The sequence below is a fragment of the Gymnodraco acuticeps genome, unplaced genomic scaffold (genome assembly GCF_902827175.1).
Source record: "Gymnodraco acuticeps unplaced genomic scaffold, fGymAcu1.1, whole genome shotgun sequence".
In the NCBI taxonomy this organism is placed as follows: Eukaryota; Metazoa; Chordata; class Actinopteri; order Perciformes; family Bathydraconidae; genus Gymnodraco; species Gymnodraco acuticeps.
The window spans coordinates 1,703,371-1,717,558 of NW_022990295.1; the positions used below are offsets into that span (position 1 = coordinate 1,703,371).

General features: G+C 40.5%; 3 protein-coding genes across 5 annotated transcripts; all 3 read left to right on the plus strand.

Annotated features, from left to right (window-relative positions):
• Window positions 1–1,482: 1,482 nt before the first annotated feature.
• ppie (peptidylprolyl isomerase E (cyclophilin E)) lies at window positions 1,483–4,478 on the plus strand. Its single transcript, XM_034222410.1, has 10 exons — window positions 1,483–1,558; window positions 1,958–2,056; window positions 2,149–2,192; window positions 2,610–2,636; window positions 2,785–2,866; window positions 2,950–3,053; window positions 3,145–3,268; window positions 3,470–3,655; window positions 3,767–3,909; window positions 4,264–4,478. Exons 1-10 carry the CDS (start codon window positions 1,528–1,530, stop codon window positions 4,330–4,332), a joined length of 909 nt encoding a protein of 302 aa, XP_034078301.1. The 5' UTR covers window positions 1,483–1,527; the 3' UTR covers window positions 4,333–4,478.
• Window positions 4,479–5,768: 1,290 nt separating this feature from the next.
• cx34.4 (connexin 34.4) lies at window positions 5,769–7,859 on the plus strand. 3 transcript variants are annotated; one of them, XM_034222411.1, is made up of 2 exons: window positions 5,769–5,920; window positions 6,413–7,859. In XM_034222411.1, the coding sequence occupies exon 2, from the start codon at window positions 6,444–6,446 to the stop codon at window positions 7,215–7,217; it is 774 nt and encodes a 257-aa protein (XP_034078302.1). In that variant the 5' UTR covers window positions 5,769–5,920; window positions 6,413–6,443; the 3' UTR covers window positions 7,218–7,859. The 3 variants fall into 3 exon arrangements, with proteins under 3 accessions (XP_034078302.1, XP_034078303.1, XP_034078304.1); XM_034222412.1 differs by having other exon boundaries at window positions 5,807–5,920; window positions 6,416–7,859; XM_034222413.1 differs by having other exon boundaries at window positions 5,867–5,920; window positions 6,342–7,859.
• Window positions 7,860–11,000: 3,141 nt separating this feature from the next.
• cx35.4 (connexin 35.4) lies at window positions 11,001–14,075 on the plus strand. The gene is made up of 2 exons (XM_034222418.1): window positions 11,001–11,191; window positions 11,868–14,075. The coding sequence occupies exon 2, from the start codon at window positions 11,938–11,940 to the stop codon at window positions 12,799–12,801; it is 864 nt and encodes a 287-aa protein (XP_034078309.1). The 5' UTR covers window positions 11,001–11,191; window positions 11,868–11,937; the 3' UTR covers window positions 12,802–14,075.
• The last annotated feature ends 113 nt before the right edge of the window (window positions 14,076–14,188 follow it).

Consider the following 14,188-nt stretch of genomic DNA (forward strand, 5'->3'; position numbering starts at 1 on the left):
TCCTCTGTTGTCTGAATGTAATGCCTACATGAAGCTTTATTTATTCAGTTTCAAGAGTGTATCTGACACACGCTTACCTGTCAGTAGTACACAGAGATGGCCGAATTGTACACAGCAGAATAGTTAAGGCATTGCAGGAGTAGAACAAACAATATTATCATTCATATGGTATGGTATCATATGTTTTGTCTGGGTGTTCACTCGGTTAGATGATTGATATAAGCTACATTGGACCCTTGAAAATGAGTTCGGAAAGATTTTGCCTGAATTTTTTTTGAAACTAACAAGTTAAATGAATCATATTGTTGCATAGAAAACCCATTCAAGATAACTGTCATGACTTCATTGCCATTACATCTCAGCAAAATAACTTATTCAATGCAACTAAAAAGGTGTCACCACCATCGTGTTGATCATATCATGTTTCTCCATTAGCTATAAGATTTATTAAAACAAAATTAAAAGCTTTTCTAAATGACACTTCTCATTCTTCGAAAGAATGATCCTGATGACAGAAAGCATGTGCATCAATTACTGACAAAGGGTAAGATATACAAAATATATTTGCTGAAAGTTTAGTGCCTTTTTTCTCATCTTAGTCAAACTAAACTAAATATGGTACCACCAGCCAGAAATATTCTTCACAAGCTATAAGTTATATTAGAAAATAGCTTAAAACAAATCAAAACATTTTTGATTTATTAATTATTTAATCCATTAGTTCAAGTGCCCTATTAGATATTGGTTCCCAAAAATATGTTTAGCTGCTCTTAAAATGTCCCTTTTAAATAGAGAAAGGTAAAATAAAATATGCTCCACAATAGTCAGAGATTTTTCACAGCAGTTGGACTTGTAAGAAAGCACAGGTGTCCCAGTAAGTGATTACAGTGTGAGCCAGCATACTCAACAGGCCTTTTTTTTCTTCCACAGATGATATTTGGACATTATCAGCGTGGGAAAATCAGAGGTAAAATAATGATTGAAACCTGGCAACTGCTGTTTCAGGATCCTGGAATTGTGCATAGAGGCATAGGCCTACCGGGGCAGTAAAACACAAACAGTGCATATGAATGATAATATAATTTCCTGTGCTTTTCATGTTATAACAAGTGGCATGTCCCTATCCGAAACAGCTTAAGTCATCATTAATATTATTATTCAAACATGTAACAAGGAAGAGTTGTTTCTCAAATGCAAATCTTACCGATCTCACTTATATCCAAATAGTCATCGTAAAAAGTAGATGTAGAGTTTTGGAATATTTGCTGAACAAGATAGATAAAACTGGTCAAACGGACCTTCCCAATCCCAAATATAGAAGGACTGTGGTGATAGTCTACAGCTGAATGTACAACTTGTAATAGCCTACTGTACTGTCCAATGAAGCCTAGTATTAAAGTGAATAGGAGTCGTGCCCGTTTCCTCCGACAGATGGCGCCTCAGGAAACGTGGTCATTGGGAGGCGGGCTTTAGTCTCACTGAACCAATCACAATCTGCGGGGTCAAAGTTGAGGGGTAACATCCAATATGGCGGCTAACAAACGAGTGCTGTATGTTGGTAAGTTAATGTTTTTTTTCTTAAAAATCGTTGAAACTACATAGTTTCACTACATTTATCAAACATATTAAGGTCAATACTTTATAAATATTTGAAGTAACTAAATGAAAATATGAATATAGTGCAAGAAAACCTCCGGAAGGAAAAGGTTTAGCCGGTAAAACTTGAAAACGTCTCCTGAAAACATGGCAACTTCGCCGATTTTTAACATGAGAAAGTACTTATAGTCAACTTGTTAAAGAATTTTGAATGAATTTAGTAAAATATAAATATAAGCGTAAGCTTCAGGAAATCCTATGGACATATGGTTATTGAACGCAGCACGTTTAAACTGTCCCGTTATGCTCTTCCGCTAATATGCAATAATATACATTTCATCATTTTGGTGTGTTCTGTCAGGTGGCCTGGCAGAGGAGGTCGATGAGAAGGTGTTACATGCAGCTTTTATTCCGTTTGGAGACATTACAGACATCCAGATACCATTAGACTATGAAACAGGTAAGACTAGTAACTGCTCTGTTTCTGCAACACTTTATCACTGTGGCCAAGATAAACTGAAATAATGTGTCTGTCTAATGATCTGTTTTCAGAAAAGCACAGAGGATTTGCCTTCATTGAGTTTGAACTGGGAGAGGTATGTACTGGTACTTATCTAAAGTACACACTGAAAGTAACAATATTCAGATATTTACATGAAAAGGCCAATACATATATTAAAATAGGCTAAAATCAGTGTGTAGTTGCACTGAGAAAAGTTAAACATGGACACACCTTGACACTATCTGAGTTTAAAAAAAGGGTTGCAACACATAGTAATTTATCTGCTTGGGATTGTACTGTTATGTACATCCTTGTTAATATGGCTGTTGTACAGCATATCAATATGAATGGGCTTAATGTATTATTATTATTTGCACTACTGTCTGATAAGGACATTTTGTATCTTTGCTTGATTGTTGAATTCAGTGTAAACATGGACGGTAACACATAGTAAGGATTTCAATTATACATATTTCTGTGCTCATGACATTTATGGCCTTTTCTTCTGTAGGATGCTGCAGCAGCTATTGATAACATGGTAAGTGCATCACTGTGTTGCACAATCATGTAAGTGAGAATGTTATTCTGTTTCTGAGACATAGCTGATGTGAGTTTGCCCAAAAGGTTAAAGTTTTCTGTTTTCTAGCTTTCTGTTTTAATGTTGATGTTCTTGCTCTTTCTGCCAGAATGAGTCTGAGCTTTTCGGGCGGACTATCCGAGTCAACACTGCCAAGCCCATGAGGATCAAAGAAGGATCTTCTCGACCAGGTAATTTAAAAACAGCTTATAGAGTTCTTAGGTTCAATTATATTAAATCCTTTATTCTTAATTTAAATCTGCTTTTCTGTCAGTGTGGTCGGACGACGACTGGCTGAAGAAGTTCTCGGGGAAGACCGCAGAGGAAGCTGACGGGGAGGCAGCGGCTGGAGAGAAAACCACCACTGCAACAGAGGAGGTGAGGCGGCTTTCTCTAAAAAGAGTTGATGGCTCCCACCCTTAACTATGTCAAGATAGTGACATCAGTATGATTTGGTTGTTTTTTGCAGGCTGAGCCCCCGGCTAAAAAGGGCAGAGTTAATCCTCAGGTCTACATGGACATCAAGATTGGAAACAAGGCAGCGGGGAGACTACGATTCCTTCTTCGGGCCGACATTGTTCCCATGACAGCAGGTGTGTGTGCTGTAGGGCTTTCAACATCATATCTTTGTCAACAATATATGTTGTAGCTGTACAATGTTAAGTGTGCTTGCATAAATAATTAACACTGAATTCTACAGGAGTCGATCGTAAAAAAAAAAGTGTTTATCATTCCCCCCTAAATCTAAAATTGGCAAAAAGTGACCTCATCATCTTTTCTTTCATTCTCTACAGAGAATTTCCGCTGCCTGTGCACGCATGAGAAGGGCTTTGGCTTTAAGGGCAGCTGCTTCCATCGCGTCATCCCTCAGTTCATGTGCCAGGGAGGAGACTTCACAAACCACAACGGCACCGGGGGCAAGTCCATCTACGGCCGGAAGTTTGATGATGAGAACTTTGTCCTCAAGCACACAGCGCCAGGTGAGGAGTTTTGTGTGGGTGTTTGTGTCGGAGGTCTGAGTGTGAATCAGCATCATGGTTTACAGATTCTGTGGATAACTGTTTACAATCTTGTTTTTTTTGTGTTCACAGGCCAGCTCTCCATGGCCAACTCTGGAGCAAACACTAACGGCTCCCAGTTCTTCATCACGACTGACAAAACAGACTGGCTGGACGGCAAACATGTGGTGTTTGGAGATATGGTGGAGGGCATGGATGTGCTCCGTGAAATGGAGGTGAGGGATAAAGGGTTCACTCAGACTGTATTATTATTATTAAATACAACTGAAGGTTTTTTTTCAATGCAGTGATCATAATGAGCTACACAATACATAACCCTCTGGTTTAAATGCTCTCAATTTAAACACAATTTATTTCAAAACAATGTCCATCACTATTTGCTACCTGTGAATAAACTTTCTGTTCATCATCTCACTTAAAAGTGTACACATTACAAACTCACTATATTGGTTTAATGTTATATTAATAATAGCAGGTTATTTAACTATAAAAGCTTGTAAAGGTTAAAGACAATCAGGATGAATCTTTAGATGTAATTGCTTTTTTATAATTGTGTTTTCTTTTTGCAGGCTCAGGGAAATAAAGACGGCAAGCCGAAGCAGAAAGTCATCATCTCGGACTGTGGAGAATATGAGTGACCAAAACAGTGTGTGTTTGCTTGTATGTGTCTGTGGCCGCAGTGTATGTCTGACAGTGTGAGTGTGTTCATGGTATTTTGTTCTTTGAGCCCACATTGTCTGCCATGTAAATATTTCAATAAACATCTTTTTTTTTAATAAAGAAACCACAGCTTGATTTCTATTCCTTGGTACAAAAAGAGTGGAAATGGTTGGCCAATGCTCTTAGCGATGCATATCAAATCAACCGCTTCCTAAACTATTACAGTCAAGACACCAGCAAGTGTTGAACATGTTTTGACCTTTGGTCAGCTTTCACCTCAAGTTTGCAAATGGTAATGTTGGTTACAGTATGTTGAAAATATGAATAAAACCATAGTGTATTGTGTTAAAGAATATGAAAAGTCCTTATGTCATTTTCGATAAAATAGAATAGTTTTCCATTGATTTGAATGGATATTTTTATGTACAGTGTGTCCAAAAAGCCTGAAAATGTTCATTGTATTGTATAGAAAATATCTGAAGAAAACCCAAAGTATAGTATATTGAACATTTCATAAAAAAGTCATATTGCATGTCGATAATAGTAAACAAAAATACAAAGTCATCTAATTAGAAAATACGATAGAAAAATGACAGAATATGTCGAAGATTTCTGAAAAAAACAAACATTACATGTTAGACGCTTTTATCCAAAGCGACTTACATACTCAATACTGTGGGCAATCCCCACAGGAGCAACTTGGGGTGTGTCTTGCCCAGGGACACAACGACATGCAGTGGGGTTTGAACCTGTGACCCCCTGACCCGAACACCAACGCACAACCCACTGCACCACACGCCTCCCTTAAACAAACAAACAATTCAATAATAGTTTGGCATGTTGAAAAAAGTTATTGTATGATATGTCGAACAATTTGAAAAGAGGTCATAGTCAAGTCTGGTGAAAATGTAAAGAAAATCATAGTATAGTGTAAATATGAAAAGATCTGTCGAAAAACAAGATAATTATATGAAAATACTGCAATATCTCAAGATGCAATTGAATGAATTAAAGCTATAGTAACACAGATGTCAATTTGTACCATGCCTGGAATGATTATAAAACGTAAATAGTAACCTAACAGCGAGGAAGAGTATACAAAAACATCCTTTATAGTTCAGGATAAACAGTTTATGTAAATAAAACAGATGATGTGCTTTGTTCATGCGCTGATATTTTATACAAATACAAAATATCTTTATTTAACATGATTTTATTGTTTGTATTGAATAGTTTTTTCTTCATTTTCTTCATTTAATGGGTTTCATGTAAATAATGAACTTGCAGGACGTCTGATCAATCCAATCTGATCCAAACGCATGATGCCTATTTTGACATAAACGGTACATCAAACGTTACCCTATATCCATACGTAATCGCATAAACACGTTTGTTACAGTGTGGCTGCCACACCTGAGCAGGTTGATTGGAGAGAAGAAGACATGGCAAACAACTCCACCCCCTCCACTCCCGTCTGTTGAGAAATCTCCTGAGATATTCATCCGAGAGCTTCATCCAAGCTGCTCTTCCGCTCCGACACTGAAGCACAACAGCAGCGGCTAAACTGTAAGTATTCAAATCAATATGTTAAATACGGAATAGGATGATAACGCGAACATGTTTGGATGTATCCGATTGTGTAGCATTTAGACGTGGATATTGTGGATACGCGCAATTGCTGACGGAATGTCCAAACTTTAAAAAGTTTACCGTAGTCATTTGGAAGTGATTCAGTAATATTTTTTTGACTGTTTCGGCACAAAACGAGATTAAAAAAGGTGTCTGCTTGTAGAATAAGAAAACATCTTATATTATAAAGAAATTGCGGACATTTGTGTTGTTCATTGTGTTGTTTTTGATCTTATAGTGTGCGTTACATATATGTTAACACGGGATTATCATGATATTAACCCAGTTTTGCCGGAACTTGTTTCTTAGTTGTTTTATCCCTCTTCTATGTGTGTGACTGTGATTTATTTTGTCTCAGGCCGGTAGATAGGCTACCTGGTTTTCTCTGTGCCTGTTCAGCTGAAAAGAATTTCCTCTGTCTTCCATCAGCAGGAAGAGAAGACTGTGAACAAACGTCGTCATGAACTGGGCATTCCTCCAGGGGCTCCTCAGTGGAGTGAACAAATACTCCACAGTCTTCGGCCGAGTGTGGCTCTCTATCGTGTTCCTCTTCAGGGTCTTGGTGTTTGTGGTGGCCGCAGAGAAGGTGTGGGGTGATGAACAGAAAGACTTCAAATGCAACACAGCTCAGCCCGGGTGCCACAACGTCTGCTACGACCACTTCTTCCCCGTGTCCCACGTGCGGCTGTGGGCCCTGCAGCTCATCTTCGTCACCTGCCCCTCTCTCCTGGTGACGATGCATGTGGCCTACAGGGACGACAGGGAGCGCAAACACCGGCTCAAGTATGGCGAGAACTGCAGAAGCCTCTACCTGAACACGGGCAAGAAGCGTGGAGGCCTGTGGTGGACCTACGTTCTCACTTTGGTCTTCAAAATAGGTGTGGACACCACCTTCGTCTACCTCCTCTACCACATCTACGAGGGTTACGACTTTCCCTCGCTGATCAAATGTGAACAGAAGCCCTGCCCCAACAAGGTGGACTGCTTCATCGCTCGACCTACCGAGAAACGGATCTTCACCATCTTCATGGTGGTCACCAGCCTGGCCTGCATCCTCCTCTCCATTTTTGAAATCGTCTACCTGATTGGCAAGCGATGCCGTGAATGGTGTGTATCCATTCACAACAATCGCCACACCCCGAAACGCAAATTGATCGAGTTAAACGGTATAAAGATGCCTGGAAAAAGCTCCCCTGAGACACCCGCTCCTTCATACAGCCTTGTCACATCCTGAGATTCTGAGATTAAAGGAAAAGACTAAATGAATGCGGTGGAAAAGAAAACTAATCTCCCCCCACTCTACAGGCACTTCCTTAAAAGACTTGTCAGCAGACATTTTGTGCTCAGAGACTGAACTACGATTAAGTTTGTTCTTTACTTTTTTTGTGTCCACTATCAAAGACTTTTGAACTTTTGGACCTCGAGGCATATGTGTGATTTATCTGGAATGTGCTCACTGTTGTGTTTGGGTCAGTGTATTTTTTTTACAGATGAAGTTCAGCCTTGCAAAGAAAAATCTAGTTTGTGTGATTCAGATTTAGACTACAGTCCAATTACATGAGTCACTCCATGGTTTTGGCGATGGTTTTACAAACACATGTGGTTTTCTGTGTAAAGTTTTCCCTCTGCTCAAAGCTCAACCCAGAACTGCTCCAAGCTGTACTGGGTCTCTTTCCCCTTCACTCACATGATCATATCTGGTTCTTTGTGAGTAACTTTACATAATTTATCATCAGGTTTGACAATAAACTGCTTCCTATACAAAGGCAAACGAGTGCAATAATGTTGAAATGCAGGGTTGTAAACACATATATCAGAATGTGTGGCTGCAAAGTTGTTAATAATATTTTTCAATAAAATAATTTTGATGTTTGGATATGAGGTTTCTTTACATTTTCATGTTTTCAAAATGTCTTTATTCCTCTATAGAATCAAGGAAGGCAATTTAGAGAGGTCCATATGCAGTAGATCTATAATAGTTACACACTAAATCTTAACATGAAATACAATGATTTAATCTAGTCACAGGACTTATCAATTCTTCACAAGTTGTGTGGTTTGACAAAGCCCTCAGACTTTCTTTCTTCTTACACTTTTTACATTTCATAAAGCCCTCCCTCCCCATTGGCGAACAAAATTGCTCTGTTGCTAGGCGCAGCGCCCTCATTGTTTAGGTAGATTGGTACATTGGAGAAGGGCAGAGGAGGAGTCTCCCACCCCTCGGTTTGAATCACCCATTCTGACGGGTGTGGATCCACCCAGTGCAGGAATTTGTCGGTCTACACAACCTCTGACTGGATGTTTCCACTTCTGAAACTTCATGTGTGATAGAAGAGATATAGTGAGAGTAAAACACCATTTCTTACTCTCTCTTTTTAACCCAGTTAGATCATTTGCTCTGCTAGTGTTTTTCCCTCTGAAACGGCCTCCTCAATACCACAGAGGAGAATAAATATAGTTGGTGCTGCTCAGAGCAATAAAGAATGACATTTGAAAGAGTCAAACATTAAAGTGTCTTTGCATAAACATCCAGAAAGATCATCTGCAGACTACTGTTAACAGATTGAATTGGAAACATCGATGTATTTTACAGTAGACAGTAGTTCCGATCAACCTTTTTAACAAGAGGTCTGTGGATTATCATGGTTCCTAGGGCAATGTTTCTTATAAACACTTTTAACACCTCTACTTTAAAAGGTCGGTAGCACAAATGTCAAAAATGGATATCTAAATCCAAAAGAACAAAGTGGCAAAATAAGTTTTTTTGTGGGTGATTTGAGAACTTATGGGCCACATGTGCTACAATTATGTTAAGTGACTAAGTCTGAGTTAATCATCAATTCCTATCTAAACAGGATCTAAACTCTCAAGTGTTAGATTAAGTGTCACAAGGTCTGAAAATATAAGCAAACATAATTGAAGTTCTCTTTGTCCCTTTTCTGCTTGCCCAGCCTTTCTGGGTGGTTAAGTGAAGCGGGCAATCCCTCCCATCAAAGGACCCTCCCAGCTATTCTCTGGTTTAATTTCTCTCCCCAGGCCTTCCCTCTGTTCTGGTACATTGCCTTCCTTTCACAGCCACAGCAGTGAAAAGTGTTTACCCCGTGTTGTGTTGCTGTTGTCTTGTCGAGACTTGCTGCTGGAAGAGGTTGGGGTGCATTCCTCCAGGTGTGTCCCAGAAGCAGACTGCCTGGACCAGTTATACATCTGGAGCTAAGAAGCAACTTTTCTTTACCCTCCCCCTCACCTCTAGTTCAATTGTTGTAGTCTGAACTGCTAAAAAGCTTTTACAGGAGTAAATACAGATGTTGTTGGAAGCTTAACGCCACAGCTGGACTTTCCTTGAAAGCACAATCGCAGTTGATGTTCGGAGAGTTTTTCCCCGTTGGCTGCGAGTCTTTGAGATGAAGTGTTTGCTTTAGACAAGCCCACATTATAACATTCTATTCATGGTGTAACCTTTCATACAATTCAGCTTTCTATATTGTAGAAATGGTTTGAACACAGATACAATATGAGAAACAAACATGGATACAACAAAAAAGTGCACTGATAATTGAATTACTTATGGATTTTTAGCCAGACAGAATTCTGTCTACATGTCAGTTTCACATCTCATTTTTTCCAGACATTTGAACTTTGGTGAAGGAAAAAACACAATTTAGTTAGATGATGAGGTTAGTTATGTTTGCAAACTAAGCATGTGGCATTGCAACTGCTCTTATATCTCAACCTTGTGAATTACGGTTTTTGAGCCGACTTCCTCTAATAGTTGTGAGCCATTGTCATTGTGAGCCTGAAAGAAGAAAAGCCCATTGAAACATAGCATGCGATTGAACAGAGCAATGCAAATTCAGTCAATAACTTGACTTGACTTGAGACTGGTGAAACATGAGCAAGTATATTATCCTTTTATATAAAGTCAACACAGGATTTAATAGCTATGAATGGTCTGCAAGAAGGGGCATGCTCTGGCATAACTATGGCATGTTTAATTTCCCTTTACAGCTTCTGAGGACTGCAAACACTGCTTATGATGGGATGGTTTCCCTAAAGAAAAGAGAGACAAAAAAGCTGGTTAGAAGGGATATCTTATCTGTTAAGTCTGAAAAAAACAAGGTTTGGTCGTGAAAAGCATGTGGATGGTGAAGTGGAGACAATAGATCTGAGGATGAGCCTATAGCATGAATTGCGACCGTGTTATCTGAGAAGAGTTCTGCCTCTACAAGAATAAAGGAAACACAATATGCTCTTTTGGCACTGTTGTTAAAGTAATGGAAACAGATGGAAAAAATGAATAGAGCAGTAAATGAATGAGGAAAGAGAATGAGGAACAAGGAACATGGACATTTAAGAATTGATAACAAATTCCCCCTGTATAATGATGATGTGTGTTTTATAATATCCTACTCCTACTTAAAATCCCTGTAAGAATGTTGCCTCGCCATACTTTTAGAAGCTTGCAACAAGTCAAAGATATGCACAACAAAACAATACCAAAGAAATGCATTCACCTTAAGGTGTGTCTGTCTGCCTCTTACGCTTCCTGGAAAAAAGGGAAGGTAAAGAACAATGGACCTAAATCTGACATCTGACATCATTTTAATGAGCACAAAACAACCCTAAGAAGAGGATGCTTTTCCTCATGTAACGGTGTCTGGAAGGATTTGGTGGTCACTATGTTGCCAATCCTTAACGTGAACCATGTGAGCTCTAATTGGGTTTATCCGGTGCCAAATGTGTTGGTGCATGTGTCCTGAAACCCGTAGGCAGTCTGAAAATGGTTTCCTTGAATTGTGATACCTGTTACGCCAACAATATTTGACTAGCCACCTAACAGTGGGATGTGAGACCGAGTCAAGGAGAGAGAGAGAGAGAGAGAGAGAGAGAGAGAGAGAGAGAGAGAGAGAGAAGAGAGAGAGAGAGAGAGAGAGAGAGAGAGAGAGAGAGAGAGAGAGAGAGAGAGAGAAGAGAGAGAGAGAGGAGAGAGAGAGAGAGAGAGAGAGAGAAGAGGAACATCTGGGGAGGCTCCAGTCTCTTTTCTGTAACCACACCCACAGGCGCATTTCTCAACTCTGCTCTCCGCTACCTGTCGACTGGAAACGAATCTGTGCATTATAGGACCAAAACGACATTAAAGCGGCCAGAAACCCCGCAGAAACACATATTATCGGGTGGCTTTCAACATATAATGGACTAATACTTCTTTCGGTAAGTGGAAAAACTCGCCAAAATGAACTTTGCTGTGTCTTAAAAAAAAGAGTTTAGCTTCCGCGTTCCAGTCAATTGGACAGGAGTTGATTCGTTGTTTTTTATACGGCCATCTCTGTAACGAGATACGGCCGTATACAAAAAACCACACAACCTGTATTGTCCCGGGTAATTGTGTAACTCATACTATCGGAAAAGAGCTAAATCCATCACTAAAATATGTTTAAATAACGCATAGAGTCTGTGCGTAAAAGGCCGTTTTTAAAGACTCATACATATTCAGATGTCTTTTTTTTACATGTAAGCACAGCAGAAGGCTAATAGCATTTACTATGTTAATTACATACGTATTTGCATTAAAGTCGTGTAGTCCATTGCGTTTTGTGAATTACATGAAACTCTGGATGTGTCATCGTTGGTCCAACTTGTTTTCTCCATGAACTAATTTGGCTCGAGGCCTACCCATAAATGTGTTGTTGTCAGCTAGCTGCAGATAAATGAGGCCTTTGGGAGTTGCTTTCACTTTCATTCAGATTTAGAAGATAAAGAAGAGTTTATAAATGTCAGAATTTAAGGTTATGTATTATGCAAGGCACCTGGAGTTCACAGAGTGAAAGCAGAGTACTCAGCAGACAATGCAAACATGTTCACCCATTCTTCATTCTGCCATTTCCAGGTTTGAAGATAAACTCCAACCAGCAACAGAGGATTTCCAGAGAAAGGGTTTTTGACTGCCAGCCAAGGACATGGACTGGAAGACCTTCCAAGCCCTCCTCAGTGGGGTGAACAAATACTCTACGGCGTTCGGGCGGGTATGGCTGTCTGTGGTGTTCGTGTTCAGGGTCATGGTGTACGTGGTGGCGGCGGAGCGAGTGTGGGGCGACGAGCAGAAGGACTTTGACTGCAATACCAAGCAGCCCGGCTGCGCCAACGTCTGCTACGACCACTTCTTCCCCATCTCCCACATCCGCCTGTGGGCCCTGCAGCTCATCTTCATCTCCTGCCCATCTTTTATGGTGGTGATGCACGTGGCGTACCGTGATGACCGTGAGCGCAAATACAAGATAAAGAACCCAGACAGCGTCAAGCTGTATGCCAACACGGGCAAGAAGCACGGCGGCCTGTGGTGGACCTATCTGGTCAGCCTCTTCGCCAAGACGGGCATCGAGGTTGCGTTCCTCTACATCCTCCACCACATCTACAACAGCTTCTATCTGCCGAGACTGGTTAAGTGCAGCGGGGCGCCTTGCCCTAACTTGGTGGACTGCTACATCGGCCATCCCACTGAGAAGAAGGTCTTCACCTACTTCATGGTCGGAGCTTCTGGCCTCTGCATCGTCCTGAACATCTGCGAGATCATCTATCTCATATCCAAACGCGTTGCGCGAATTGGCAACAAGTTTAAGAGGCGCCATCGCAGAACAGCCGTGCGACAAGAAGACTACAACAGCAAGGAGCCCTTTAACAACTGCCATTTGGCTGTGCCGAGTCGGGACCGGAAGGACAGGCCTCCGTCCTTTAAGAGTGCATTCAAGTCCTCACACGGGGTATCCAGCCTCATAATGGAAGAGAAGATAAGGGCCTCCGCTCCTAATCTGTCCTCCTCATGAGATGACAGGAGGCTGAAATGAAGAGATCAGCAGAACCCAGTGTCAAACCAAAAGACAAACAAACTCAGAACTATGAGACAAACGTTAGTGTGTGTCTGACCCTGGAAGTCATGAGTCATCAGGGCAGGATCCATCCCTGTGTCCACATCTAAGACTCTTTTTGAGCTCATGAACTTTGGTTTCCAAGTCAACATCCACAATGTACAAGTCAGCTCGAGTCAAATTGATTTGTTAATAATATGTTGGTTTTCTTCTTTTTGAACACAATACAGGTCTGTGTGGCTTTTCAACTTCACCCCCTCACCCATATTCAAACATTCCTGTGAGGTTTCTGTCTTTCATGTGATTCGAGTTTTGACGCAGGAGGGGAAGGCAATGAAACGCTCACACAAAGAGGCAGGACACACCTGGCTAAGGTATTCCCCCTCCCTGCCTCCCTGCCAGCCTGCCTCCCTGCCAGCCTGCCAGTGTATACAGTGGTGTGTCAGGGCACTAATTGTTAGACGCACATTTCTCGATCTCTTTTATTTAACTGAACGTTAGCTTTACCTTGTGTTGTCCTGTTGACATTAAAGATGGGTAAAAAAACAACATTGGGAGTGGGGATACTCCAAAGTCATAGAGTTATGGCTGAGTTTTACTTGAAGGTGTGCGAGCTGGCCAAAACAAAAATGTTTTTACTGCATTTTTGCTTCAGATAAGCAACAATGTGCATGTAATATTAGTGTATTTCTTTATCTTAAGCCTCAGCAGACTCAGGTTTATGCTGCACGGTCATACGCTGTTCTTCTGCCTGTGTTTTGATGTGCTTGTACACAAACACCCCACATCCAAGACCACTGTTGATTTAAATAAGGCCAAAGGAATGCTGCTGTTTATCCCTGTGTTGGTAGAGCTGCAGCACTGAGGAAAAGGTCGTACAAACGGACGTCTCATTGAACTATTAACACATTTTTGTGAGTTCCTAATCGTCCCCTGTGGACCTCAGCTGGACATGGATATTATGCACTTGTTAAAAATGTAATTTTTACAAAGCTAAATATATTAAATGTATTGAATGTGTGTTTTGTATTTGGTGTTTTTAATGAGGGATGCTTCTTGATACGCAGGTGATATTTATTTTTGGAACAGGTTTCTATTAACACATAGGACAAAGACACTTTTCCTCCCACAAACAGTTTGATCATCCTTATAATTTAAAGAGCTGTTATTTTCCATTGTTGTTGACTCATGATTAGTTTCTTACACAATCCATTAAAAGGCATGCACGGTAATATCATTTGTCCAAATGATCTAGCTGTGAGTCATCACATGTGATTTGACTGTCTCTTATACTCATGAGGCAAGTTTCTAAAGCACCATGAGGAGGCCAGCGGTAAGAATCTCA